The 26,505-nt window shown below is 55.2% G+C and overlaps 7 protein-coding genes across 7 annotated transcripts; all 7 read left to right on the top strand.

The window, feature by feature from the left end:
- Positions 1-1,290: 1,290 nt before the first annotated feature.
- LMJF_32_1860 (conserved hypothetical protein) lies at positions 1,291-2,535 on the top strand (the record flags this gene model as incomplete). Its single annotated transcript, XM_001685453.1, has 1 exon — positions 1,291-2,535. The coding sequence occupies one exon, from the start codon at positions 1,291-1,293 to the stop codon at positions 2,533-2,535; it is 1,245 nt and encodes a 414-aa protein (XP_001685505.1).
- Positions 2,536-3,310: 775 nt separating this feature from the next.
- On the top strand, positions 3,311-5,095 carry LMJF_32_1850 (putative chaperonin HSP60, mitochondrial precursor; the record flags this gene model as incomplete). Its single annotated transcript, XM_001685452.1, has 1 exon — positions 3,311-5,095. The coding sequence occupies one exon, from the start codon at positions 3,311-3,313 to the stop codon at positions 5,093-5,095; it is 1,785 nt and encodes a 594-aa protein (XP_001685504.1).
- A 1,103-nt stretch (positions 5,096-6,198) lies between these two features.
- On the top strand, positions 6,199-6,873 carry LMJF_32_1840 (putative rab11B GTPase; the record flags this gene model as incomplete). Its single annotated transcript, XM_001685451.1, has 1 exon — positions 6,199-6,873. The coding sequence occupies one exon, from the start codon at positions 6,199-6,201 to the stop codon at positions 6,871-6,873; it is 675 nt and encodes a 224-aa protein (XP_001685503.1).
- Positions 6,874-9,289: 2,416 nt separating this feature from the next.
- On the top strand, positions 9,290-9,916 carry SODB2 (putative iron superoxide dismutase; the record flags this gene model as incomplete). Its single annotated transcript, XM_001685450.1, has 1 exon — positions 9,290-9,916. The coding sequence occupies one exon, from the start codon at positions 9,290-9,292 to the stop codon at positions 9,914-9,916; it is 627 nt and encodes a 208-aa protein (XP_001685502.1).
- A 1,952-nt stretch (positions 9,917-11,868) lies between these two features.
- On the top strand, positions 11,869-12,456 carry SODB1 (putative iron superoxide dismutase; the record flags this gene model as incomplete). The annotated part of the gene is made up of 1 exon (XM_001685449.1): positions 11,869-12,456. One exon carries the CDS (start codon positions 11,869-11,871, stop codon positions 12,454-12,456), a length of 588 nt encoding a protein of 195 aa, XP_001685501.1.
- Positions 12,457-18,899: 6,443 nt separating this feature from the next.
- LMJF_32_1810 (putative protein kinase) lies at positions 18,900-20,867 on the top strand (the record flags this gene model as incomplete). The annotated part of the gene is made up of 1 exon (XM_001685448.1): positions 18,900-20,867. One exon carries the CDS (start codon positions 18,900-18,902, stop codon positions 20,865-20,867), a length of 1,968 nt encoding a protein of 655 aa, XP_001685500.1.
- A 4,563-nt stretch (positions 20,868-25,430) lies between these two features.
- On the top strand, positions 25,431-25,892 carry LMJF_32_1802 (conserved hypothetical protein; the record flags this gene model as incomplete). Its single annotated transcript, XM_001685447.1, has 1 exon — positions 25,431-25,892. One exon carries the CDS (start codon positions 25,431-25,433, stop codon positions 25,890-25,892), a length of 462 nt encoding a protein of 153 aa, XP_001685499.1.
- Between the last annotated feature and the right edge of the window lie 613 nt (positions 25,893-26,505).

The following is a 26,505-nucleotide window of genomic DNA, read 5'->3' as shown; positions in this document are numbered from 1 at the left end:
GGGGCGGCTGATTGCAATCGGGAGTGTGTGTGTGTGTGTGCAGCGCGTAGGGACCGGCATGATGTGGGAGCGGCTGTGAGGCGGCCTGCGAGGCGGGATGGGTGTGCGGTCAGAGTTTGAGGGCAGTGGGGCCGTTCTCCGGTGACTGAGTGGGCGCGGTGCCGCAACGCGTGCCGAAAGCGATGGTTGACAGCACGCGATGAGGGTCTTTGACGGGACTGAGACTGTGCAGCTCAGCTCGTGTTGTATAGCAGAGAACGAACATGTCGCATGAGACAAGGAGCCGTTGCCTGTGAAGTGACTTGCACATAGAGAGAGGCACGCAGACACCGTGCACTATGCGAAGCGGATTCTTGGCGTGCGCAAATGCATGCATGGTGCTTGTCCAAGACCGATTTAGGCCGGCTCACACCCACGTGAGGGCGCCGCTCTTTTCTCCTCGCGTCACCGCTGATGAGTTTTTGTGTATGTGTGTGTGTGTGCTTGGTTGCTTTGTTCTTATTTTTTTTGTCTTCTTCCGGGCTGTGGTGCCGATGTTCCATTCGTTGTGCTAGACTCGCCTCCCACCGTATCGCCCCCCCCCCTGGGGGGGGGGCTCGAGCCACTCACTAAGTGCACACTGAACGAGGAAGAGTGAGAATCAAAGCAGGCGGCCATGGGCCCGTTTTTTTTTTCTGCAGGGTGCAGGTATCATGTGGGTCGTCTTCGCTCCTTATTCCCGCTCTCACCACGGCGCGCGGCTCAGCTGTGCATCACTTCACTTAGCACGTTCGCAGAGGTACTCGGCACGGTATAAGATGGGTATCTCCTTGCCGCTTCTGCTGTATAGGTTCTGTGAAGACGGTATCTCGATAGCGCGGCTTATGCACATAGGTGTCACACATGCTTTTCTAATTCTGACCTGCTTTACTCACATTTTTTTTCCCATGCGCTTCATCGTCACCGTATCGATCTTTCCTGCATCTATTTTCTACTCGTGAGTGAGTGAGTGTGTATATATTCCCAACGTCGCAAAGACCCGTGTTGCAGGGTGGACCTCCTGGCCTCTCTACCACACGACTGCTTCGGGGAAGGCAGCGACGTACACCAGGATACACACATATAAGTATGGGTGTCTGTGCTCAATCTTTCGTTGCCCCAATCGAGCGCACAGAAAAAAACCGCGGCGCCCCTTGCGTGAAGACCCGAATATGGTGACCCAACAGCTTCATCACGTGTTTGTCCCTCCAAAGCACGCACGCTGGCTCTCGTCCCCTGCTGCTCCCCGCAACACGAACATCAACGGTGGAGATGTCGGAGAGTTGTAGTGGCGATTACTACCACTTCGTAACGCAGCGGAGCCAGGCAGCTGAGATCACCCTGCCGATTCCGTCTTTCTGCAAGCCTCTCGCCGCTTCGGTGCAACCCTTTGGCGAGGGAAAGGCGGGCCTCCTCGCCTCCTTCTTCGACCCCGAGCAGCACGCCTGGGTGGTGCGGCAGCTGCCAGTGCAGGAGTCGTGGTCGCACCAGCCACCACCGTCTCTCACTGTTCGGGTCGCTACGCTGGTGGACCCGGCCAACCTCTACGAACTTCGTGTGTCTCTCTCCAGCGTCCTCGACGGCGTCGACAACGATGATCTCTGTGCTCTGCAGCGACGCTCCCAGATTTATGGGCTGGTTGTCGAGGAGCACCTCGCCGACAAGTCCGGTGCCGCTTTACGGTCTGCTGGCGCAGAGGGGCGGCTGCCGCAGCTGAGGGAGGCCGTGACGCTTGCTGCGCCAGTGGATGTGATGAATGGCTTTGTGCTGACCGGCGGTGGCTTTCTTTCGGATTTCCCGGTGCTGCGAGACGGCCCGGCGCTGCCGCGCTCGATGAACACCGTGTACGATGACATTCTCGCCGGCGAAGATTTCTGTGGCCCGCCGATGCCCGCAGGTGGCGCACGTTTTGCAGGAACGGACTCGGCCGCCCACACTAGCGGGGGCAGGGGTAGCGACTCGCCAGTGAACTCGAACGAGCCGCGAGAGTACACGGCGTGGTCTGTGACGGCGGCGGCGAACGCTGGGTTGGCGTGCATCTCGATGGGCTTGCGCCGCCGGAGTCCGATAGAATGGCCCCAGTTGCAGTCAGAATCGCAGCACACCCATTCCGCATCTCCGCGCGAGCGCACGGGTCCAGGGACATCGCTGGCCATTAGCCCAGGACCCTTGCGGGCCAAGCCGCCCCCTAGCGTTGTCAGCGATACCGGGGCTCTCGCCGTCTACCAATGCACTGGCGTCCCCGTCTCAGGTTTGCGGCCCAATGAGCATGGCGACGGCGGGAACGGTGCTCATGGCGTTGTGAGTGCATATTCGTCCGCGGCAGTATCAACCATGGCGGCGCGTCCGCTGCTGGAGACACTGACGCTGCGCGGGGAGGTGGACGTGAAGCTGTCCCGCCGTGATGGCGAAGAGTGGGGCATCTCTCTCCCGCCCCCGCACGGGAGCCTGAAATTTTCCATGGGCCCCAATCGCGAGCTCGTGGCAGCCGCTCGGCGGTACTTTTACTGCGAATAAAGCAGGGAACGACACAATCATGGTGGAGGCGTACTCCTAGGCAGGGGTGGGGGGATGCGGCACAGCACAGGCAAACCTTTCTCAAAACTGTGCGGGGTGCGCGGTTGTACTTCGAGTAGATGGCCATGTCCCAGCTAAATTACGACGAAAGACAAATGCGAAGGGGAGGCAGACGCTGAATTGTGTTGAGTTCGCTTGTGTACACGTCTGCGACCTACTCGCCCCGCCGCGCGCGCGGCGACCTTGTAGACCTTGGCAGCAGCCTCTCCTGGCATCGATACACGTGCCCGTTTCCGTCGTCCGTTTTCGGCTCCACTTCTTTTTCTTTTGCTCGCTGTTTTCGCAGAGCCCCTCAATGGTGCCCAGACTCGGCGGTCAAGGACCTCAGTGTCACCGCGAAGAGCACTGTTTGTTAACGCCGCCATCTCGTCCTCTACCACCTCCTTGTGCGATTTCGTATTCTGCTCCGCCTACTTGTCCCACAGTACGACCACGAAGGGACCATCCTCAGGGAGGGACTCGTGTATTCTGTGGAGTTATCGCGCACACCGTCCATCCTCCCAGCTACTTTATCGACTGCCGACTTGGAATCCTGTCTGTGTGAGGAAGTCTCTTCGATTTGTGTGTCGCGCGTGACGCAGTGCAACTGTACCGTCGAGCTCGCGTGGGACTGCCTGGCGAACAGCAGCGCTTCCTTGTGGCACCGACCGCGGCTATCAAGCAAAGAAAGTTCAAACTGGAACACCCCCATCAGCAGCTTCCATCCCCTTGCAAGATGCTCTCCCGTACGGTGCCTCGCTGTGTCAAGTACGGCTCAACGCCGAAGGACATCCGCTATGGCATGGAGGCCCGCAACGCCCTGCTTGCCGGCGTCGAGAACCTTGTCAAGGCCGTCGGCGTCACGCTGGGCCCCAAGGGCCGCAACGTGATTCTGGAGATGCCATACGCATGCCCGAAGATCACGAAGGATGGAGTCACGGTGGCCAAGAGCATCGAGTTCGAGGACAGCTTCGAGAACCTTGGGGCGAACTTGGTCCGTCAGGTGGCAGGGCTGACCAACGACAACGCCGGTGACGGCACCACCACCGCTACTGTCCTCTCCGGGGCGATCTTCAAGGAGGGCTTCCGCAGCGTTGCAAGTGGCACGAACCCGATGGACCTGAAGCGGGGCATCGACCTCGCATGCCGGGAGGTGCTCATATCGCTGGCCGAGCAGTCTCGCCCAGTCACCTCCAAATCTGAGATCACCCAGGTAGCGATGATTTCGGCGAACATGGACCAAGAGATCGGCAGCCTGATCGGTGACGCGATGCAGCAGGTCGGCAAGGATGGCGTAATCACAACGCAGGAGGGTCGCTCGCTTAATACGGAGCTCGAGCTGGTCGAGGGGATGTCCTTTGAGCGTGGGTACACGTCGCCGTACTTTGTGACGAACACGAAGGCGCAAAGGTGCGAGCTCGAGAACGCCCTCGTCTACGTGGCGAACCGCAAACTCACGAGCGTGGCGCACATCTTGCCCGCGCTGAACTACGCCATTCAGCAGAAGCGTCCGCTTCTGGTGATTGCCGAGGACGTGGAGGGGGAGGCCATGCACACGTTCCTGTACAACAAGATTCAGGGCCGCATCAGTGGCTGCGCCGTCAAGGCCCCGGGCTTTGGCGACATGCGCATCAACCAGCTGCAGGATATCGCCGTCTTCACGGGGTCGCAGATGATCTCAGAAGACCTAGGCCTTTCACTGGACCAGAACGATTTCTCCGAGCGGTTCCTCGGCACTTGTCGAAAGGTGACCGTCTCCCGTGACGAGTGCATCTTGATGGAGGGCGGCGGCAGCGCCATCGCGGTGGAGGAGCGAGTGCAGATGATCAAAGACATGATCTCCGCCGAGGACCACGAATACAATCGCGAGCGTCTGGTCGAGCGTCTCGCGAAGCTCTCGGGTGGGGTTGCGGTGATCAAGGTCGGTGGCGCCTCGGAGGTGGAGATCAATGAGAAGAAGGACCGCATCATCGACGCGCTCAACGCCACGCGCGCGGCTGTATCAGAGGGCATCCTCGCAGGTGGTGGCACCGGGTTGCTTATGGCCTCTCTGCGTCTCGAGAGCATCTCCAAGGACCGACGACTTCCACCTGACATCCGCACTGGCGTGAACATTGTGAAGAAGGCAATCGGCCTGCCCGCGCGCTACATCGCGAACAACGCAGGCGTCGAGGGCAGCGTGGTGGCGGGGAAGGTACTCGCGCGCAAGGATCCGAGCTTCGGCTACAACGCGCAGACCGGCGAGTATGTGAATATGTTCGAGGCTGGCATTATCGATCCCATGAAAGTAGTGAAGTCCGCCGTCGTCAACGCATGCTCCGTGGCGGGCATGATGATTACGACGGAGGCGGCAGTGGTGGAGAAGGACCTGCTAGGGCGAGAGAAACGCATCGAGGATGAGGGGATGGAGGACAAGGAGAAGAAGCGCAGCGTCGACAAACTGCGCAAGCAGGTAAATGAGCGGGACGCACCGATGCCCAAGATGGCGCCGCCGATGAAGTTTGATATGAAAGGGCTGTAGTCGAGGAGGATGGCAAGGAGTGCGAGTGACGGCGCGGGGATGTGTTTTGCTGACCGTAGTGACTGAGCTTCTACTCCCCTTGTTGAGCAGCACATCGTCGGCCGACGTCATTCTGGAAGGTTTGCGTGCGCTGTTTCCATTGCTGCACCCTCTTTTCGTTTCGACCACTCTTGCCTCAACGTTTTGCCAGTGATGCTGCTATGGTCGTTGGTTGGTGCGGCTTGTGGCCCATAGGCATACACCACATGAACGGCGCGTATCGAGTTCCTTGCTCTCTCTCTCTCTCTCTCTGTGCGTGCGGCTCGTATTATGTGGCGGCGCCCTGCGCCGCATCTTTTTCTATATTGTTTTGTCGTTGTTCGCGGCGTTTGTGTCTCTCTCTCTCTCTCTCGCTTTCGCACCCTCCTTCCTTTTCTCCTCCTCCATCACAGACTGGAGCGAAACACGGGACAAGGCGAGCAAGAGGATTTGATGGCGTGTGATGTCAGGGACCGATAGCGACTCCCCACGAAGTGTGAAAGACGGTAAGACAACCGATGCTTTCTCCGCTTCTTCTTCACGTTTGGTATGCCGACAGGAGGAGGGACAGTGCAGCGCTTGACCGTTGTACGAGTGGTAGAGGTCAAGGAGGCAGCTGATGTCCCGAGGCGTTTTCACGTAGTCGTACGCTCTGCCCACACCACGGCGTCATACATGTATTTAGTTGTGTTTATATATACTCCTCTTGCATCTGCCGCCTGCTGAAGAGAATTGTCGCACAACGCACCCTTCTGCTTCCCTTCTCTCCGCCCACGCTTCTCTGGCTCGCGCTGTGCTCACCTCCCCGTGATGGCGTCTTTTTGCCTATCTGCCCTGTGGCGTCTCGCGTGATGAAGGTTTTGGTCTTCCACTACTGGAGGAGCTCAACGCCCACGCATACACCCACTCAACACAGAAGTGGCCCTACCCCGCGCGCACACGTCCCGTAGACTCACAGGAAGAAAGAGGCGGTAGCAACGAGGAGGGGTGAAGCACCGCATTTTCATCTTCGCGCGTGCTCTTGTTTGCTGTTGCTTGTACAACAAAACAGACACACACACACACACACACACACAGAGGAAGATATGCAGACTGCACACGCACACACCATGACGGCGCAAATGAAGGTATTGAAGCCGAAGACCGTCTTCGACAACCGCCCTGATGAGGCTCGCAAGCCCATCAAGCTCATCTTGCTCGGCGATAGCGCGGTGGGCAAGTCAAAGCTGGTAGAGCGCTTCCTGATGCAACGGTACATCCCAGTGCAGATGTCCACCTACGCCCTCACCCTGTACCGCTACGACTTCGTGACGGAAGATGGTGAGGAGGTCGACGTGGACATTTGGGACACCGCCGGACAGGAGCGCTTTGCCACGGTTCACCCGAGCTACTATCACGACGCCCATGCGTGTATCCTCGTGTTTGACAGCACACGTAAGGCGACCTACAAAAACTTAGAAAAGTGGCTCTCCGAGATGCGCGTCTACCGGGAGCACATACCGTGCCTTGTAGCGTGCAACAAGATCGACACCGATCCGTCAGTTACAACGAAGAGTTTTGCTTTCGCGGAGAAACACAACTTTCCGCTGTACTACGTCTCCGCCGCTGACGGCTCCAACGTGGTGCAGCTCTTCGAAAGCGCCATTTCCACAGCGGCCGCGTACAAGAAGAATCCCGCGAAGGACGACTTCATGACACAGGTGATCGGCATTCTGAAGGAGGACAAGACAGCTGCGGGTGCTTCCGCAGTGTCGTCGTAGAGCGCGAAACTGGAAGAGCAGGAACACAGGAAGCGTTCGTTTTCACAGAGTTTCTTTTTGGTGCGGTGATGCAGACAGGCCACAGGGTCTCTGCGGTATGCTCTCTGAGGTACTTGTCCGGGGCGCACATCCATCGCCGTGCGTGATGTACCTCAGCCGCCGTGCGGACATGAGCATTGCCCACCAAATAGTGCTCTTCGTTTGCGCGGCCGATGATTGTGACCGTGCAGGTGGCTGGTATATATGTGTGTCGGAGTTTGAAACGGTAATGGCGTCTTCAAAGCGCGGCTGCGGCTCGTAAGCGTCTGCTGCATGAACGCACAGTGATCATCTCCCCTCAAGCGATTCCTGCCTTGTATGATAGGGGAGGGGTGGGGGCGCGGTTCACGTTGCAGTAGGTGAACTCCCCTTTCCTAGTGCCCAGTATGCGTTGCAGATCATCTCGTCTCTACGTTTCTGTGGATGCGCGTCTCCGGGCTTGTGTGCTATTCATGCCATCATTATTTAATTTTTCCTCGTCTTGATGTTGTCTTACGTATGGAAGCGAAAAGGGAACGCTGAAATTTGTTTTGTGAATAGAACTTATAAAAAAAAGTATATATATATATATATATATATGTATATTTACGTGACGAGGCGACGCAGCTCCATCCGGTGCTGTGCAATTTCCCCAGTCGGACTGCAAGCCATTTTCCCGAATCTTGCCGTCTCTCTCTCTCTCTCTATCTGATACGGCTGATGGACAATATATATATATATATGTGGGCTGATTTCTTTGTGTCTTTGGGCTGCAGTGTTCTTCCCTTTAGAGGTTGTAATAGTGAGCATGCTTCTTTATGTGAATGCGTATGAGATGTGCTGATCTAGACTGCTGTTACATCCCTTGTTGCGATCAGCGTATGCTAGATGTGCTGAGCTGAGCCTGCGTTTTGTTTTCTGTTTGTTTGTGTGTGCGCCTCTTTGGGCTTTTATGTACTGCTTTGTTTTCTTTTGGTGATCCTGTCTGCGAAGCGCCCTGCCACTCCTCCTCGGCTTTGTGTGCTTCTCCCATCGATGCCGGCATAGGGGGCTCCGCTTACAGACAGACGCCTATGTACAGAACACGAGGCCCATGTACGCACCCAATGGGTACAGGGTGGCTGAAAAGGCCAATGACGGCTTACTATTAGTATTTAATTTGGGCAAATGCTGCGCACTGAAGGCCCTCAGCGGATGAGCGCAGTGTGAAGGATGAGGAGGATTGTGGCCGGTTGGTTGGTGGGTCGGTGCGGGGCCACCCGAGTGGGCACTGCACCCCTCGAGCCTCCCTTTCCATCCCTCTTCCTACCACCCTCTCTCTCTCGCGGTCTCTCGACTTGTGTGTGTGATGCCCCTGTTTTCGAACTTCTTGGCTCGCTACGAAGTACCGCCTTCTGTCGCCTGTTCTCTCCCTCTCTTCTCCCCAGCTGCCTATCCGTTTTCAGGACTTTTCTGTTTGTGTTTCCGTTGCTTCTCCTTGTCGATTTCCTTTTGGTGTGCTTTTCTTTGTTTGTTTTTTTCCGGTGCTTTACCTTTGCCTTTTTTAATTTGCGTGCTCGGTTTGCCCTCCCGTCCCTCCCGTCCCTCCCTCCGCGTGCGTGTGTGGGAAGGTACCGTGCGTAGGGCGGTCCTCCTCTGTTCCAGTCGTCTCGAAACCGTGTACGGACACGGTGCAGCAACACGGAAGCAAAAGAAGGGTACACGCACGTATGTCAGGACCCCGCCGCCCTCCCCCTCCCCTTTCATCCCTAAGGGAAAAAAAAGAAAGAGGGATGAGGGGGGGGGGAGAGTGCTGAGTGAAACGCCAACAGGTCGTGCATGTGTGCTCTGTGTGCCCAGCGAGACACTGAGGGACCTCTGCAAAAGGTCTGGGCGTCGTGCGGTGTCCAACAAACGACCTATTTCTACTGATACTCATGAGCCAGCCGCAGAATTCTCTATATGCGCCATCAGCGCCACGAAATGGCAGCGCCGCTGTAAACAAGAGGAAGCGGTGCCTCAGAGAGTTGCGCCAGCCGGGGTTCGCATCTTCGTGACATGCGAATGAATGCCTCCCCCCTCCATCGCTGCCTGCTTTGCGTGTGACTTGGCTCCTTTTGTAGATACACAAGGGGGCGGCTGCGCGCTATGGTGGTGCTGTTATCAATCCGCTTTGGACTTCATACGGCTTGCCATGTTCTCTTCTCTCCCTCCACATCCGTGCTGACCCTCCACCATCCACATTCATGGGCCACACTGGAAACCGTTTGCCCCCTTGCAGTTCTCTGTTTCTTTCTCACACCTACCGATACACACATTTGCCTCGTCGCGACGCTCCATCGCCAACACCTCGAGCTGTGTCGTTGTCCTTCTCACTGGCGTCCCCGCCGTTCTTTCCCTGTCGCTCCATTAGCCCGTCATGCCGTTCGCTGCTCAGCCGCTGCCGTACCCCCACGACGCGCTCGCGTCGAAGGGCATGTCGAAGGAGCAGGTCACCTTCCACCACGAGAAGCATCATAAGGGGTACGCCGTGAAGCTGACCGCTGCCGCGGAGTCGAACTCGGCTCTTGCGTCGAAGTCGCTGGTGGACATCATCAAGTCTGAGAAGGGCCCCGCCTTCAACTGTGCGGCGCAGATTTACAACCACGACTTCTTCTGGCGCTGCCTCTCGCCACGCGGCGGGTCAAAACCGCACGGAGAGATCGCGAGCGCGATCATCGACAGTTTCGGCAGCTTCTCGAATTTCAAGAAGGAATTCACGGCTGCGGCCAACGGCCACTTTGGCTCGGGCTGGGCGTGGCTCGTGAAGGACAAGTCGAGTGGCAAGCTGAAGGTGTTCCAAACGCACGACGCGGGCTGCCCGCTCACGGAGCCCGACCTCGTACCGATCTTGGCGTGTGATGTATGGGAGCACGCGTACTATATCGACTACAGGAACGACCGCGCGTCCTACGTGAGCGCGTTTTGGAACATGGTGAATTGGTCGCACGCCAACCACTGCTACAGGGCCGCTGGCGGCGCCCACTACGTCAACAGTGATCTGTAAAAGGAGGAAAAGCGGGGATTCGCACTCGCGCGTAAATTTGGTTGCTCATAGTGACGCTCGAGTCGCCATCGCCTCCGTATCTCTTTGTGTGGCTACTATCGTGAGACGAGGGCAGTACAAGTACTCGTTTGGTCGATGCGCGGACGTGGATGTGTGCCGTTTGCTGCCAGAGTGGTCGTGTACACACCACCTCACCAATCGTTGGGCGCGAGGGAAGATGTGCCTGAGAAAAGAGAAGTGGCACTCTTGACCCGCAAACTGGTGTGCGCTGTCCGCGTGCGCCACACATCTCGACCATCTTGCCGGTGCTGTCTCCCCTTTAATCGGTGCCCTACGTTTGCCTCGTTTTAGCAGAAGACTGCTGCGCCGCAACACAACACGAGCGTGGAGATGACACTCTTTTTTGTGTAAGTCGAGCGAAAGAGATGTCGGAGGGCAGGGTCTTGAGGACAGGCTTCGCTCAGTTTCACGTTCTGTTTGGCGGCACTTCTTGGACTGGGATGATCGGCCTCGTCTGCTCTGTTGCCGGGCTGATCTATATCCGGCATCTCCGTTGGGTGATGCTTGACTGTCTGCATACAGGGAGCAACAAACAGCGACGAGAACTTATACTGTTACTATTGGCGTCACTTCGTGCTTGTTTCTCTGCCCATTTGCTGTCTTCTCCTCTCTGCTCCCCGTTTTTTTTCTTATTCCTTCGTTTTCTGGGTTGTCTCCTCCCTGTGCCTTCCTCTCTCTCTCTCTCTCTCTCTGCCTCTCTGTATCTGTCTGTCTGCCTATTTCTCTGTGCGCGTGTTTGTCCCTCAACTCAGTTTGGTAACCGCACTCCATATGCCGGTGCGCTGTGGGATGAAGAGGAGGCAGAGGTGTGGTGTGGATGGTCGTGGTATAACGCAACGAAAGATGCTGGATGCATGTTATAGGCTCGTCTTTTTTTGTCCATCTACATCTATATATATATCTTTACGATTTTGTATTCTCCAGTAGGTAGTCGTGATCTGAGTGTGCTTTCACTCTTGTACATGTATGTGTGCCGATGTGCGTGCTTGTTTGTGTGTTAGCGTTGTCTTTTTGGTTTTCGGTGCAGCAAGGAGGGAGTCGGGAGACGGTGTGGTTGGCCATGACGCGACAGTTGGGCGCATTCCTTCTGTAAAGGCGAAGAAGTGGCACAAACCGCGACAAGAAAGAAAAAAACAATAGGGCGAGAGGAAGTGGTGCTAACACCCAACGAGGCAGCGAGAATGGGAGTCCGAGTGCCCCAGACGCATATGCGTGAGAAGGTCGGAGGTACTGATCGTTGCATGGTCACATATCTCAGCCTGGCCCTTCCTCTCTCCGAGAGTAACCGCACGAAGGATACCGGTCGCCCAATCCTCCCGTTTCGAATTGTTTTGCTCGCTGCAGCCACAGTTCTGACGCCCAACTCAGTACGTCTCACCACCCCGCGTCGCTCACTACTTCCTTTCACGAACTCCACTCCCGCCTCTGCTGCCGTGTACCATCTTGACATCACTGTGCGCGCGCTTCGCATGCGCGCTTCCATTGCTTGCCATCCTCTTTCTTCCCCATCACCCTTATGCACTCGCCCCGTGCTCCCCTGTCGCATCCTTCTCTCTCCGTCTCCGGCGTTCCACATATCATGCCCACCTGCACAAACATGCACATATGCCACTTCCCCTCTCCTTCCCTCCAAACACACGTGCTGGAACGTAACAGATCGAAGCGCCTTCTCTCTCTCTCTCACTCATCCCTTATTATTATTATTATTATTATTATTATTATCCCTTTTTTCTTTCGCTGCTGCGTGTAGCCTCACCATCTTTGTTTTCGCTTCTACAGGAGGAAAACAGCATCTCTCTACCTCAGCCAGCTTAGGAATCGTACAACGTACACAACTCACATTCCGTTCTCACGGTTCTTCTACATCCCTGCTTACTTTCTGTTCGTGCGTCATGCCGTTCGCTGTTCAGCCGCTGCCGTACCCCCACGACGCGCTCGCGTCGAAGGGCATGTCGAAGGAGCAGGTCACCTTCCACCACGAGAAGCATCATAAGGGGTACGCCGTGAAGCTGACCGCTGCCGCGGAGTCGAACTCGGCTCTTGCGTCGAAGTCGCTGGTGGACATCATCAAGTCTGAGAAGGGCCCCGCCTTCAACTGTGCGGCGCAGATTTACAACCACGACTTCTTCTGGCGCTGCCTCTCGCCATGCGGCGGTGGCGAGCCATCGGGCAATTTGGCCAGTGCGATCATCGACAGTTTCGGCAGCTTCTCGAATTTCAAGGAGGAATTCACGGCTGCGGCCAACGGCCACTTTGGCTCGGGCTGGGCGTGGCTCGTGAAGGACAAGTCGAGTGGCAAGCTGAAGGTGTTCCAAACGCACGACGCGGGCTGCCCGCTCACGGAGCCCGACCTCGTACCGATCTTGACGTGTGATGTATGGGAGCACGCGTACTATATCGACTACAAGAACGACCGCGCGTCCTACGTGAGCGCGTTTTGGAACATGGTGGACTGGAATTTCGCCTCTAGCCAGCTTTAGGGTTGTCTGCGATACACAGTTTGGAGTTCACGAGAGAGAGGCCGAGCGAGTAACGGGTGGAGGCGAGGGAGGGGGAGGCTGAACGTTTCTGGTGCGCTCGTGGGAGCAAGAAGGATAGGAAGGCAAGCGAAAGTAGCGAACGGTATAGTAGAAGGAGCGCGGTGCTTTTTTTGTTGTTTGTTTTCTCCGCGTGAAAAGTGCTCTTCGATTACTTCGTTGCGTGGTTTCCATGATTTTCTTCCTCTCTCGCTCTCTGTCCCAGCGTTGTCTTCTTGACCGAACGTCTGTCTCTGCGACAGTGCTGTTCCAGCCAGAAGTGAAATCTCCCTCCGGGGGGTCATGCACGGGTACCTGTCTGCCTGTCTCTTGTTGTTTTCTGAAATTGCCGTTTTATACACCCACTTGGGCCCCGACACAATGTCGTCTGATCATGCATGCGGTTCAAGTGGCGGGTAGGGTGGGAGTATGATGGAAGGAAGCGCTGCACTGTTCTTTAAACCCTATAACGCCCCTTCTCTCGCTTGTCACGGTTTTTAACATTGTCTAGCAGCGCTGCTGCCATGGCTTTCTATGAAACTGTAAGCGAGACGAAAATGCAAGCACTCGCAGCCACGGCAGCACCTTTCCTCCTCCCTTTTCGCTCGCTGCTTCTCCATCTCTTTCTCTCTTGTCCTCATTCACTCTCACAAACGGCTTTGTTGACCGCATCAACGCTTATTAGTACGAAATCCGTCGTCCTCTCCCTCCCCATTGCCTTCCTTCTGTTTTGTGCGGTAGGTTTGGCTCATGTTTTTTTTTCCCGTCTCCTTTTTCTGATGCGTTAGCTTGCATTCATTTTTTTTCCATGTTTCTTTTGTGTTTTTACGATTTGGCCGTGAGATTTCACACGCGTTTTTATCTTTCTCTCTTTTTGTTGTTGTCGTCGTTACTCTCGTGCTTTTCATGTCGTTTCTCTCTCTCTGTCTGTCTGTCTGTCTGTCTGTCTCGCCTTCCCCCTGCCCTTCTCTTCTCGCCCTCTCCTGTATCGGTGTCTCCGTCATTGTTGCTGTCGTTGCAGAGGTGTGTCGTTTCTTTGGTGCGAAAACAGAAGAGACAAATGGGAGTCTCCTCTACTTCCGTCCACCACCCCACTTCCCGGGTGTGCTGTACGGGCATGTGTGCCTTTCCCCTCTCTAGCGCCTCCTCGTTCCTTCCTGTCATGCCACCTCGTCCTGCAGCTTTCTCTCGCTCGCTTGTGTCTTTGCCGTTGTTGTTGTTTGTGTGTGTGTGTGTGTGTGTGTGTGTGTGTGTGTGTGTAATAGCACGAGCAAGTGACCAAAAGGGCAGCTGGAACGCTAACAACAGGGCGTGATGGACGACATGATGGGCGGATGGGGTGGGGGTGCGAGGAAGGAGTGGGTCGGCAGTCCAGGAAATCACACAGAAAGGGTTCTGTTACACATGTAGCCTCATTTAGAGTGTAACCCCGCCCTCTTTTTTTCCGCCACTTCGTTTTTTTTTTCCGTTCTTTCCTGTGCTTTTCATCCCCGCCAACGGTGGTCCATGACGAGATGGTGTCGACGCGACTATCGAACGAAAACGTGGGAGAATAGGAGCACGCACAGCAACTGCAAAGCGAACAGCGTGGAGAATAGGCGCGAAAAATGAAAACCGACATACAGAGGATTGCCGAAGAAGTCCAGATTCATTCCTTGTCCGTACATAAAAACAACAGTCAGGATCGAGAACGATAAGCTGGAGAGAAGACGTCTGCGCGTGCACTCAAATTGTTGCAGGAATCGGAAAGGTACTCGTGCGCTTCTCAGCGTCTGTGGCTTTTCGTTTTCCATCTTCTTGTGTCTCCAGCTAGTGTGCGTCTGGCTGTTGTGACCTTCCCTCAGCCCTCCTTTGCCGTCCCGCTGTGCCCTCTGCCCACCTCTCCTGTTCAGTCTCACGTCATTGCATGCTGAGTGCAGGTATACCTCTGCCTCACGGTTAACCTGAGTGAAGGGCGGACAGCTGTACAGACAGCGGTAGGGTCGCAGGAGAGGGTAAAGGGTACACCGTTGCTCAACTCTCTATGCTCTATATCTACAGAGTAGTAGCAGGTGCCTCTTTTATTTACTTATTTTTGTTGTGCCGTTTCTCCGTTTTTTTTTTCTTGCCATCTCTGTGAGCCGCTATCTTCTGCGACTTCTACTTCTTCCTCACTGTCGCATCTGCCAGTTGTGGATGTGTCGTATGGTTCTCGAGCTCTTCGTCTTTCCCCAGCGTCTCTTCGGTGCTCAAGAACGGGAAAGATCGGCGCACGAGAAGAAACAGACAAACAAAACATAAAGACGAGGAGAAAGCGGTAGGAGGAGTGTGGTTTCGGTGCACGTACATACACACACACACACACACACACACACATACACACACATACACATACACACACATACACACACAAACATATACGTGCATATGTATGCATGTATATGTATTCTGCAGAAGGGCGATGCCAAGCGAGTGGCGGTACGGACGAGGGGGAGAAACGCAGGGAGTGAAAGACGTGCCCGCGTACAACACACACGGATGGTCGTTTGAAAACAAGGTGGGCGCAGGCAAAATAAAGTGACTGCAAGAGTTTTCGCGTTCCCGCAAGTGCACTTCAGCGGCCCTGCTGTGCATCTGTTCTCCTCCTCGTGCCCAGCCCGTCTCGCTTGTGTTTCGGGCTCGTGTAAAGTGCCGCGTAGGCACCTGTATCCGCCGGTGCATTGTGCTGTTTTCCAGTCTTTCTCTGTACGGGCTTGCTGCCTTGTCGCTCGCTGCGGCTGCTCAGCGGTCTCTATCCTTTGCCGCGCCCTCTTCGCGTGTGGGCGTGCGCACGTGTGTCATCTGTGTGGAATCCGATATTTCTCTTCTCCTCGTCACGTTCCACGTCTCTTTGTCTTTTTTTTCTCCTCTGCATGTATTGTTGCCGTTTCTCCTCCAGAGTGTGACCGCCGCTTCTCTCCTCTCTCCTGTTCTTTGTTGCGTGCTTGCTTGGTTCTGCGTGCGTGTTTTATGCTTTACACAATTATGACTAAGCACTGAAAGTGTATAGGCGGTCTATCAAAGACCGTAAAAGGAGGCCAAAAAATGTGTTGCGAAAGACGCTTGTGAAAGGAAAGAAAAAACATGGTCTATCGCGCCATCAGGACGCACGCGTGAGACCCCTATTTCCAGTCCGTGGATGCCGTGGCAGCCATGTACAGGCAAACATGCGGTCACGCCAAAATCCCAGCATGCATTTTTGCGTGCGATGACGGCAAAAGACCACTGGAACGGGGTAAGGTGGCGTGAGGGGGGCGGGCATGACCGCGCTACGCACTTTTCGTCATTACGCACGCTCACTGCTTGCTCGACTCGCCGCAAATCAGAATTGCCGAAGAAAGCTCTCCTTCTTCCTTCAGCAAGTCGCGGCCTCTGATCTGTGTGCGCGTCTCGCGCGTCTCATCTTCCAGAAGTCGAGCGCGGCAGCAAAGAAGTAAGTGGTACGAGTGTTGTGGATGGCGGCGACGCTTCACTGGGGCCCAACGGTGTACGTGTTCTTGGTCAAGTACCTTGCACATGCTTCACCGTCTCTTTCCGAGCTAAATCTCTCTCTGTCTTTCCGCTTTCTCGGCCATACGCTGCACGTTTTCTACACGGACGCGCTCACTCCTCGCCATCTCCAGCATATCAATATCATCACTACACATCCTGACTCGTGTGCGGGGGAACGCTCGAGCCTTCGCCCCCCCCCTCAAACGCACCCCACGCCAGCCTTCTGCCTTTTGCTTTGCGCAGCTCCCTGTGAGATGGGCGGTAGTCTATAACCGAAAACAGCAACAACAACAAAAGAGCGGAGAGGAAGGAGTAAAAGGTAGAGAAATTGATTCAAGCACATTGCAACAAGGACAAACAGACAGATCGAGAGCGACATCACCCTGTTGCGCCTTCCCTTACGGTACAGTGCACGCTCATCACGTGGGTTGTGACTCTTTCCCTCTGGACCCGTCTCTCTCTCTCTCTCTCTGTAAGCCGCCTCTCTCTGCACACTCTCTCCCATATTGCGTTCTCTCTCTCTCTCTCGTTTTCTCATCGTTGCTTTACCCTCTTCCCCGTTTTTTTTTTTGCGCGTGTGCGTGTTTTTTTCTTCCCCCTTTTTTCTTTGCGAGTGTGTTTGTGTGGCGTTGTCAGCTCGCGCGTAGGTTTATGCTTCTATCGGGCACAACAAGACAAGAGAACAAGGAAAGAACACAGAAAACCGAGTCGACAAAATCTCAAAAACGAATCCTCAACACAAAATTTTTTCTTGTTTGTGGATTTCGTTCACGCTTCGAAAAAAAGAAGGACATTCTGTTGCGTTATCCCCTTGGTTTGGTGTTTTTGATCGTCTCTCTTTCTCTTTCTCTCTCTCTGTTGTGTGTGTGTGTGTGTCTTTTTTTTTGCCGTTGTGTGTGGTGGTCTCTGTTTCCCTCGCGTTGCTCTGCGCTTGTTTTTTTCGTGTTTCTTTCCTTTTGTGTGGGTACGTTCGAAAGATACTCGCTTCCCCCTTTGCCACCTCAATCCGATTGCACCCTACCACGCCAGCTGTATCATACAGCCATATACACACGCAGTAGTGGAAGGTTTGCACAGCGACACTTTTTCTCTCCGTCTTTTTTTTTGCTTGCTGGTGAGTGTGTGGGACTCGACGCTCTGTTTGCATCGACTACTGCCACTGCTACTACTACTGCTGCTCTCTCTCCTTTTTCCTTCCGTCTTTTCTCCGAGGTTTTTCGTTATTATCTCTGTTATTGTGTTGGCGTTTCTCGCTGGTGTTTGTATTTTATTGTAGCAGTCCGCGTTCCTTCTTCTCTTCGCGCTCCATATTATGCATTTTGGCTTGTTTCAATCTTGGCTCTGTTTGTTCGTTTTGTGAGTGGTAAGTTGGTATCACTGCGCACACCCTCTCCTCCTCCCCGTCCCCCTCCCCCTCCCTCTCTCTCTCGTTAAGCGTGTGTGCGTTCGTGGTTGCTTGTGGCTCTTTGTTTGATTTTGTTATTGTGTTCTCGGCAGCTTCTTTCTTCCATCTCTGTACTTCCAGTCACACTTCCTCTCGGCGCCACAAAGGACCAGGCACAAAACCCTCCTCCCTTTTCTTTCCCGTCAGCTCAGCGGTGCACCCCGCCCCCTCCCTCCTCCCTACTTGCCCCATCGCTCACCCTCTCTCGGCTTGCATACGGAAGCTAGCTTGCTGACTACTAGCTCGTGCGCGTGTACTGCTGTAGGAGGCCGCGAGAAGATTCTGCCGCGCATGTGCGAATTTCTTTAGACGTCTTTCGCACCGCTGTCTTGCTTCGTTTCGCCTACACCTGCACGCCCTCACACGTTTCGATTCCCGAGGCTCACGTAAACTGTATAAAAACGTGCAGACACCCCACACGACGGGTGTTGCTTTTCTTTTGCGTCTTCACGAGAGAGAGAGAGAGAGAGTCACTCTCTGCTTTTGTGTCTGTCTTTCTGTGTGTCTCTGCGCTCTTGCGCTCATCTTTTTTTGCTGGTCGTTTGGTCCTCTTGTTTTCGTTATCTCCGTGCCATTCACTCCTCTCCTGGGACTGTCACGCATCCCGGTGTGTCTGCAACTCTTGGATACACACCGTGCCAAGAGCGCGAGGTTTTCGCTGTCGCTGTTGTGTGTAGAGTGGTGTTTCTGTGCTCATCGCCTTATTATCATTACGTTGTGCTCTTCTTTTTGCTTTTCCATTGGCGTGCAACTGTAGCAGCAGGAGACTCACGCGGACTGCCACTAGCGGAACCCGTGGCGATATTTCAGCCCTTTCATCGTTTTGCTTTGCCTTCATCACCTCTACGGGTAACCCTTTTGTTTGTTTGTTTTGGGCGCCTCTCTCTCTTTTTAGTAAGAGGTCGGCACCCGTGAAAAAGTGCAGCGGCAGCACTGCAGAGACCGCGCGCACGTCCATCAAGCGCTCCTCGCCTCATTTTTGTTTTTGTGCCCTGAACCGTGTTGCAACCTGCTACCTCCCTTTTTTTCCTGCAATCTGTTGTCTTGTTTCTTCCACAAGGGACGAGGCACTTGTTCCTTCTCTTCCTGCACATATCTGTGTGTGCTGCTCCTCCCCCTCCCTCCCTCCCTCCTTCCCTCCCTTTCTTCCCGCCCCTTTGCATCTGAGAAATCACGTGTGCGTTCTTGGGTGCGCACACACGCTTCCTTCTTTTTATGATTTTTTGTTGTTGGTGACCGTCTGTTTTGTTTCTGTGTTGTTCTTTTCAAGCACAGCACGTGTGGGAAAGCCAGTATTCCGCGTCTTTTCGCTTGTGTTCGAGGTTTGGGGTTTCTGTGTCCGGTTGTTGTTAGTGTTCCGTCAGCCGTGCAGGTGTCGCGCTTCCGGTTTCACCAGTAGTTTCCTTTGGGTTCCCGTGAAGCACATCCCTTGCGCACCACCATCGGCGTAATCATGGGCGGCGGGTTGTCAAAGAGCCAGCTCAATGTCCACTACCAAGGTGCGACAGAAGCGGAGAGCACTTACATTGTCACTAAAACGGACCCCGACGGCAATGGCGTAAGTGCCGCCTCAGCGACGAAGCCGCTGTCTGTCGTGGACGCGCAGTGTGCAGGAAAGGCCACCGAACCCAGTAGAGATGGCGTCGCCGTATCGGCAGCAGCGGCGGCGGCAGCACCGCGCAAAGAGGAGGCGAGGGGGCTCGGCACCGCCCCAGCAAGAGCCGGAAGTGCCTTCGACGGCGTCGGCGACAACCACGGCACGAACTCCGCCACCTCGGCGGTGGACGACAACGGCTCACCCATTCCCATCCGAAGTGGCGGGGGCCATGTCGGTTACATCTGTCTGAGCGACATCATCGGGGACAAGGACAGCCGCAGCAAGTATATCAAGATCAGCTCCATCGGCAGAGGCGCCTACGGAGAGGCGTACATGGTGAAGCGCAACCCGGACTACGACGCGGCTGCACGGCCCATGGTGGAGGCGCAGATTCAAAGCAATGCGCTGGCGAACCCGACACAGCCAAATGGGTTGTATGTGGCGAAGGTTATGGACTTGCGCGCTATGATGTCGCAAGACCGGCAGTACGCACAGACCGAAATTATGTGCCTGGCGCACACGCATCACTTCGCCATCATCCGCTATTACGAGCACTACGTGCTCGACAGCGATGACGAGACGGTGGTGATCGTGACAGAGCTTGCGGATCACGGCGACCTGCGCCGCAACTTGTACAGCGGCTCCGTGGTGCGTCCATTTCTTGAGGCGGGCAGCCAAGCCACAACAGGCGGCAATGCTGGCACTACTAATTCTGGGATGCTGTTGACGGAGCGAGAGGCGGGCACATACTTTGTGCAGCTGCTGTTGGCCCTGCATCACATCTCTGCGCGTCGCATGATCCACCGCGACATAAAGAGTGCCAACGTGCTGCTTACCTCTCGCGGCTTCCTCAAGCTTGGCGACTTTGGCTTCTCCCAGAAGTACGAGAGCACTGTCAGTAGTGAGACAATCGCCGGCACATTTCTCGGCACCCCGTACTACCTCTCGCCAGAGATGTGGAAAGGAAAGCGTTACGGCAAGAAGGCGGACGTCTGGGCGGCCGGCGTTGTGCTGTACGAAATGCTAATGGGTGGGCGCCGTCCTTTCGAGGCTGCCGGCTTGCCGGAGCTGCGCATGTGCGTGCTCCAGGAAGAGTTTACTCCACCTACGGGCCCACCGACGTCAGGGACGGCCGACGTGAACAGCCAGGAGGGCGGGCAGGCAAAGTTTTCCAACGACATGCGCGAGCTACTCGTCGCCATTTTTCAGAAGGCGCCCGAGAAGCGTCCGAGTGCGGAGGAGCTGCTGCACAAGCCTGTCATGCAGCACTACCTCTATGTTTTTGAAAAGTATGTCCATTCTCTTATCAGCTACGATGCGGCGGCACTTGCGGCAAACCCGGCGATGGACCGGCAGGGACTCTACTTTACCGACCCGGCGGATCAGGCAATGGTTCTGCAGGGCATTGCGGAGGGGAAGGCGGCCATTCAAAAAGTGGCGAAGCGTACGATCGCTGAGAGTGCCTCGACGTGTTTCGAGGGCGTCGTGTACAAGAATAACCACAACGGTGTCTGGAAGGAGCGGTATCTGCTGCTCGATGGAACCACCCTCACAATTTCCCTGTCCAAGGGCAAGGAGGCCGTGGGCGGCGGTGAGCGTAGCAAACGAGTGCTGCTCTCCTCCATCAAGTCAGTGAGCCCGTGTGAGGTGGAGGACGTGCACGTACGTGTCGTGAACGCCGAGTCTCCTAGCGATGGGTACAAGCCACCTTACGCCTTTGCCATTGCGATGCTTAGCTCCAACTCTATCATCTTTGGGGTTGCTAGTGCTGAGGAGCTGGACCACTGGATGCAGGCACTCATGCGTGCCCTGCAAATCGATTAAAGTGTGTGTGTGTGTGTGGGTGGGGTGAGAGGGCAAAGACGGCCAACCAGCGCGAAGGAGAGGGTGAGGCAGAGGAAAGGCGGAGAGAGGGGTTATTCGGGATGAGAAGAGGATGTTGCCCGCCGTTCATTCAGAGAGTAACGGCACTGAAGGAGATCTGCGCCTAAAGACGCGTCGCTGGGTGTGCATGCGACAGTCGCCCGGCTTCGTCAGCTCGTGTGCTTGTATCCCCCTTGTTCCTGCTCTTCTTTTCCCTGCTCCCTTTGTCGGGCAGCAGTATCACCGCACGCCGCTCTATCCTATCGTTAGCGTTTTTCGTGCGCACCTGCCTTCGCCACGCTTCACTAAACGGTCCTGGGTGTTGCACAGAGTGCATCCGTCCACTTCCACTTCGACCTGTTCCTCTCTTCGTTTCTGCTGTATCCTGTTTACGTTTCCTACTGCCGTAGAACTAAAGATATATATATATATATATATATGTGCTTCTCTCTCCTTTTCCCATCACTTCCGTCGTTGTCTTCTTTGTTTTTTTCGCGATATGTGTCTCTTTCATTGTAGCGAAATCGTTTCGTGGACAGCGAGTGCGGACGATGAGCCCTCGCGCTCTCTCGCTTCTCACCTGCCCCCCTCCCCCTTCGTTTCGTACGCCCGCCAGTGAGTGCACCGCTCCATTCGGGAGAAGAAAAGATGTGAAAGCCTCCTTCCTATGCTTGCTCTGTTTCGCTGTCGTGGTGGCCTTTGATCGGGCCACCGCGGTGCGGCGCGATCGAGGGATGAGGACAAGTGATATTTCTATTTCTTTCTTTGGTGTGGTTTCGGTTCCCGTGTTCAGTGAAAGCGATCGCTTCAACTGTCAGCTGTACCTGTGGTTTCATGTTTGCTCGAGAGGATTCGAAACGACCTTATGTATGTTTTCTCGCCTTGTTTTCGCTGTCCGTGCCTTGAGAGCAAGCCTCCCCCACCCCCGCCATCCAACCCCCTGCATGTTTCTACCGTGTGTGTGTCAAGGAAGCTGTAACGGCAGGCGGCTCTGCACTTTCCTCTGTACACAGACACAACATAGACACGTGTGTATGCTATTGAATAAAGGACGTGCTCTATGCCTGCGGGTACGGCCCTCCGTGTTAAACACCCTCTTTCTTCGTTCTTCCATTTCTGCCCCCCCCCGTCCTCGGACTCGCACACACACTCTGACATTAGGAAACGGAAACAAACTACTTTATCCAAGTGCTGCTGATGTGACTCTCTTGTGATTTGTACGGTTTGGTCTTTGTGTCTTGTCTGAGTCTTTTTGTCTTGGTTGTTTCGCAAGGTCGTTTTCGGTTACGTCTTTGTCTCTAGATTGTTTTCTTCTCTGCACCCTCTTTTTTTTTCGGCTCTTTGCTTTTTTTTTTTCACCCCTCATTCGTCATCACGTCGTCGCTCTGCGGTTGGTGAGTGATTTCCTTGCAGCTCGCTTGCTCTCTTTCGCGCGGTTCGCGTCGTTGTGCGCATTGCTTAGCGTGATGGATGGTGTGTCTGTCTGGTTCGATGTAGGTAAGTGCGGCCACCAGGAGCGTCGCAAGTGCTACTGTTCTCGCCAGCGTTCATTCTCACCTTTTCTGCACTCGCATAGGTGAGTGGTTTCTTTTGTTTGGTCTGCTCTCATTTTGGAGCTGCCTGGCGTCTCCCACAGCGCCTCTTCTCGCGGTCCTCATGGGAAGGTGTTTACAAAGTGGCAGGAAGGGCGGTGACATGCGCATCTCTCTCTCTCTCTCTCTCTTGCGACAGGCATCCTTTTTTTTTTTTGTAGGTATGTGAGGAGGAGGTCCGGTCTTTTGCGTCCTCTCTCTCGCATCTCATGAGGGAGGCCGGTGGATGGGGTGGTGGTCGTTGGTGAAGGTAAAGGCGCCTCACGTTCTGGCGCGTGTCAACCTTTGCTTTCCCTGCTGCGTCTATGCCGTTGTTCACGCGAGCGTGTACGAGCTCCTCCCTCGTACCCCACTGTTTCTGCCTGTGAACTTCTGTTAGTCTTTCTGACCTCGCTCTCTTTTTCCCCGCATTGTAGACGCTCTCATGTTCATGTCTGTGAGAGCAGGCGGACTTGCATCCGGTGTGCCTGCGCAACCTTTTCCTAGGATGCACAAGGCCTGCCCTTTCTTCGTTTGCTTCTGTATAACCTTCCCAACGGAAAGAGAGAAATCACCCCGTTTTTGTTGTTGTTGACACCGCGGCTACATCCAACGCAGTCTATCTGGCTCGGGGCAGAGCTGCGATGCTGTTGCAGGTTCTAATATATATATATATCTATTATTACCATTCTTTTCGCAGCGAGGCCCCTTTGAACCGCAAGAAACGCGAGAACAGCAGCAGCAAGAGAGAGAGACACAGAGAGAACATGTATATATATATATATATATAACTTTGCGTCACGGCTGCCTTTCTGTTTCGTTTTTTTTTCTTGTGCGCCATTGCACACACCTTCCTCCCTCCTCCTTCTCCCCCCTCCTTCCTCCTCATGAGCTCATCGGGTAGACATCGAAACGAAAAACAGACAAAATGAGCTCCCTTTGCTGTTTCGCATGTCTGTTCGGCTGGTTTCCTTTCTTGTATTGCATTCAGCAGCAGCAGCAGCAACAGCAGCAGTGAGAGTTTTTTTTTGCGTTCTGGTTCTCTCCTTTCCGTTGTGTTCCCATCTCTCTCTCTATGTGTGTGCGTGTGTGTGTGTCTGTATGCACATGGCTTGGATGGTTGCGTGGTAGAGAGAGGGGGAGAGGGGCTGCGCTCCACTTTCTGCTTCCCTCCCCTCATTAACTTGTCCCTTCTTTTCTCTCTCTTTATCCCTTCTGCTTGTTTTCGATCACTTTTCGTTCGACGTTACTTCACCCCTCACGATGGCGGCTTCTCTCTTACCTTTCTTGCTCCGCTCTCTGTTCTCTTTCTTCATGCACCCCCTCGGCTGCTTCGGTTTGCGAAAGAATCAGCAATACCGGGCTCTTTTTTTCGTCTGTGGGGAGGGGCGGACACCACCTCCTTCTGATGCCGTCGTGATGTGGATGTTGTTGCTGTTCTGCTTTTTTTTTGTTCAATAAACAGTTATGCGTGTCGGGGGCGTGTGAATACAAGAAACTGTGGACTGTTCCATGCTGCCACAGACTCAATGAAACGCGGCACGTGCGGGCAAGCTGTCCAGGCACCCCCCCCTCCCCGTGACGTCGGCGAACATGGAAGATGTAGACAGCGAGTCACGTGAGCAGCAGCAGCATCGTTCTAAAACAAGCCCCGAAATCCCGCAATGCGAGCACTGTGTGCCGGCACTGTCAAACACAGACGGCACGGCTTCTTGCACCCGAACAAGGCGTGCAGAGGTGCGAGGAGCACAAGTGATCGACGGAGAAGACGGAAAGGAATCCCATACCAATGAGCCCCCGAACGCGTGGATGCAAAAACATGCGGCATCCCCTGCATCGGGCCGGGCGGGCTGATGCGGCACGGATGCCGGAAGCGTGGGGAGAACCCCACGGCGTTGCACCACCGAGCCCTCCAGGTTTCAATGTGGAGAACTCCCATAGAGCCTGATGGAGCGGAGCGACTTTACGCGACGCAGAGGGAGAGGCGTGGCGCAAGGCAGGGTGTGCAGGATCTCCGAGGACCCTGGCCCGAGGCTGGCCAGCTTCCCCCCTGAGCTCACCCGGCATGCACCTGGAACACCCCTCCCCCTACTCGCCGCATGACAGACACCACGGCTTCCGCCCTCGAGCACGCGACTGGACACGGCCCTCCCGTGTCAAGGTGTGCGGTGCACCCATGTCCGTCTGGCGCCGATCATGGCGCATGAAAGAATGAGGAAGGACAAGAGGAACCCATTAGGGACATGGCTCGCCTCTGGGGCCGGCCGGCTCGGCCTCGACGACCAGGATTCAGCCGTATTCTTACAGCTGTAGGTGAACTGCTGTGGTTCTGCGTGCGTGTATTTGCTGACTCTTTGTTGGTAGACTAACAGTGTAAGGAAAATCGAAGGCCATCTGTTTTAGGTGTAAGTACGCCTCTTGCCATCATCGTGTATGCGTCTTCACCTCTCTAAAGGAGGGGAAGGCGGTGGTGGATCGCGCAGGATTTTGTCTTCGCTTCGGCGGCTCCATTCCTGTCTGTGGTGAAGCGATGACGTGGGCGACTGACTGATGCACGGTAATGCCTACTGCCCATGTTCTTCCCTTGCCGCTGCTGGTGCGCTGCTCCGCTGCGACGAGCAATGCATTGAGTTCAGATTCAAGGTTAAGCTCGCCTTGTGCACTGCCAGTTGTCTTCTCCACTCCTTCTTTCGTGCCGCTTCCGATTTCATGGGTTACCAACCACATGCACCGGGTCCCCCCACCCCACCCCTCTTCGTGTGCCGCTAACTCTGAGCGGAGCCCTGCTCCCTGTCATTGGCGCTTTGTACCTTTGTGCTGTGGTTGCCTTCGCTTTCGCTCCGCTGGAGAGCAAGTGTGGCGCAACGGCGTCGTCTCGTTCTTGCACTGTGCCCCGCATTGCCGTTACTCGTTTGCCTTTCGTTCCCTTTCCCTTCGAGCTTGCTTCTCTTCCATGTCTACTGCACGACGCTCGCGCGGCCGCAACGGCAAGCTGGCAACATGCGAAACCTACTCGCGTGCCGACGAGGCGCTCTGGGACGATGCGTATCTGTTGAAGCTGTTTAATGAGCAGCTCGACAACGCCAGCGCCGTGAAAGATGCTCGCGAGGAGACGCAGGGTGACGACGAATCCGTCCTGTCCACGGAAACCGAGAGATCCGACGGCGAGACGGAGCGTGTGGCCGCTTCGGCGACATCGTCAAGCACAGCCGTGTCGGGGGGAGAAGTGCGAGTGCAACGGAGGTCGATGTCGGCAAAGTCCGAGGTGATTTCGCGCAGCTTCCCATTGTTGAATGGCCTTCCGGAGGACATTCAGGCACTTGTGCAGTCTTTCTACAATGCTGGGTTTGAGGCCGGCCGTTTTGTGGGTCGATCCAGTGCATCCAAGAAGTGCTGCCGCAAACGCCATCGCTGACGCGCAAGGTATGACGGTCTGGCTAGGGTCCTCTGCAGGGCCGACGAGTGGGCAGGTGCCTTGTCGCGTGCATTCGGCGCGGACCTCCAGCGTGTCAGCGGCTTGCTCATTGCGCCTGTTGAACGAACTCGATGGAATCCCCTTCCTTCCGCTCCTTACGAGCGGCGTGTACATGGTGGTGGTTTCGAAACAAAAAAATGCTGTGTGTGTTGCGCTTCCGTCGACTGTACTGCGGCAATTAGTGGATTGGAAATGTGGGTCTGTCTGCACAGCGTTGTCATCATCTGCCGAGCTTAGCCCGCACCTGCAGGCGCAAACCTTGCCTAGGGCACAAACATGAAAATGAGGCCACTCAACTCGCAATGCGATCGTCCCTGCTTTTGCTAGGAGTCGCTCGTGAAACCTGGAGATCCACGAGCACATCTTTTTCTGCCGTTTGAGGTACCCGCGGCCTGCCTGCGCAATGGGCGGAACGCTGTGTGCGGTGGTGTTGGCGTGCCTGCAAGGAGGCCGAATCCAAGAGAAGCGCTCTTTTCTTTCTGCCCGCCCTGATTCACGAAGGCTCATGTATCTCTCACCTCCCCTTCTCTGTGCGCTCCCATTCACTCTGTGC

This window comes from Leishmania major, chromosome 32 (genome assembly GCF_000002725.2).
Source record: "Leishmania major strain Friedlin complete genome, chromosome 32".
NCBI lineage: Eukaryota > Euglenozoa > Kinetoplastea > Trypanosomatida > Trypanosomatidae > Leishmania > Leishmania major.
Note: the sequence above shows the minus strand (reverse complement) of the source record. Positions and strands in the feature narration are given on the sequence as shown.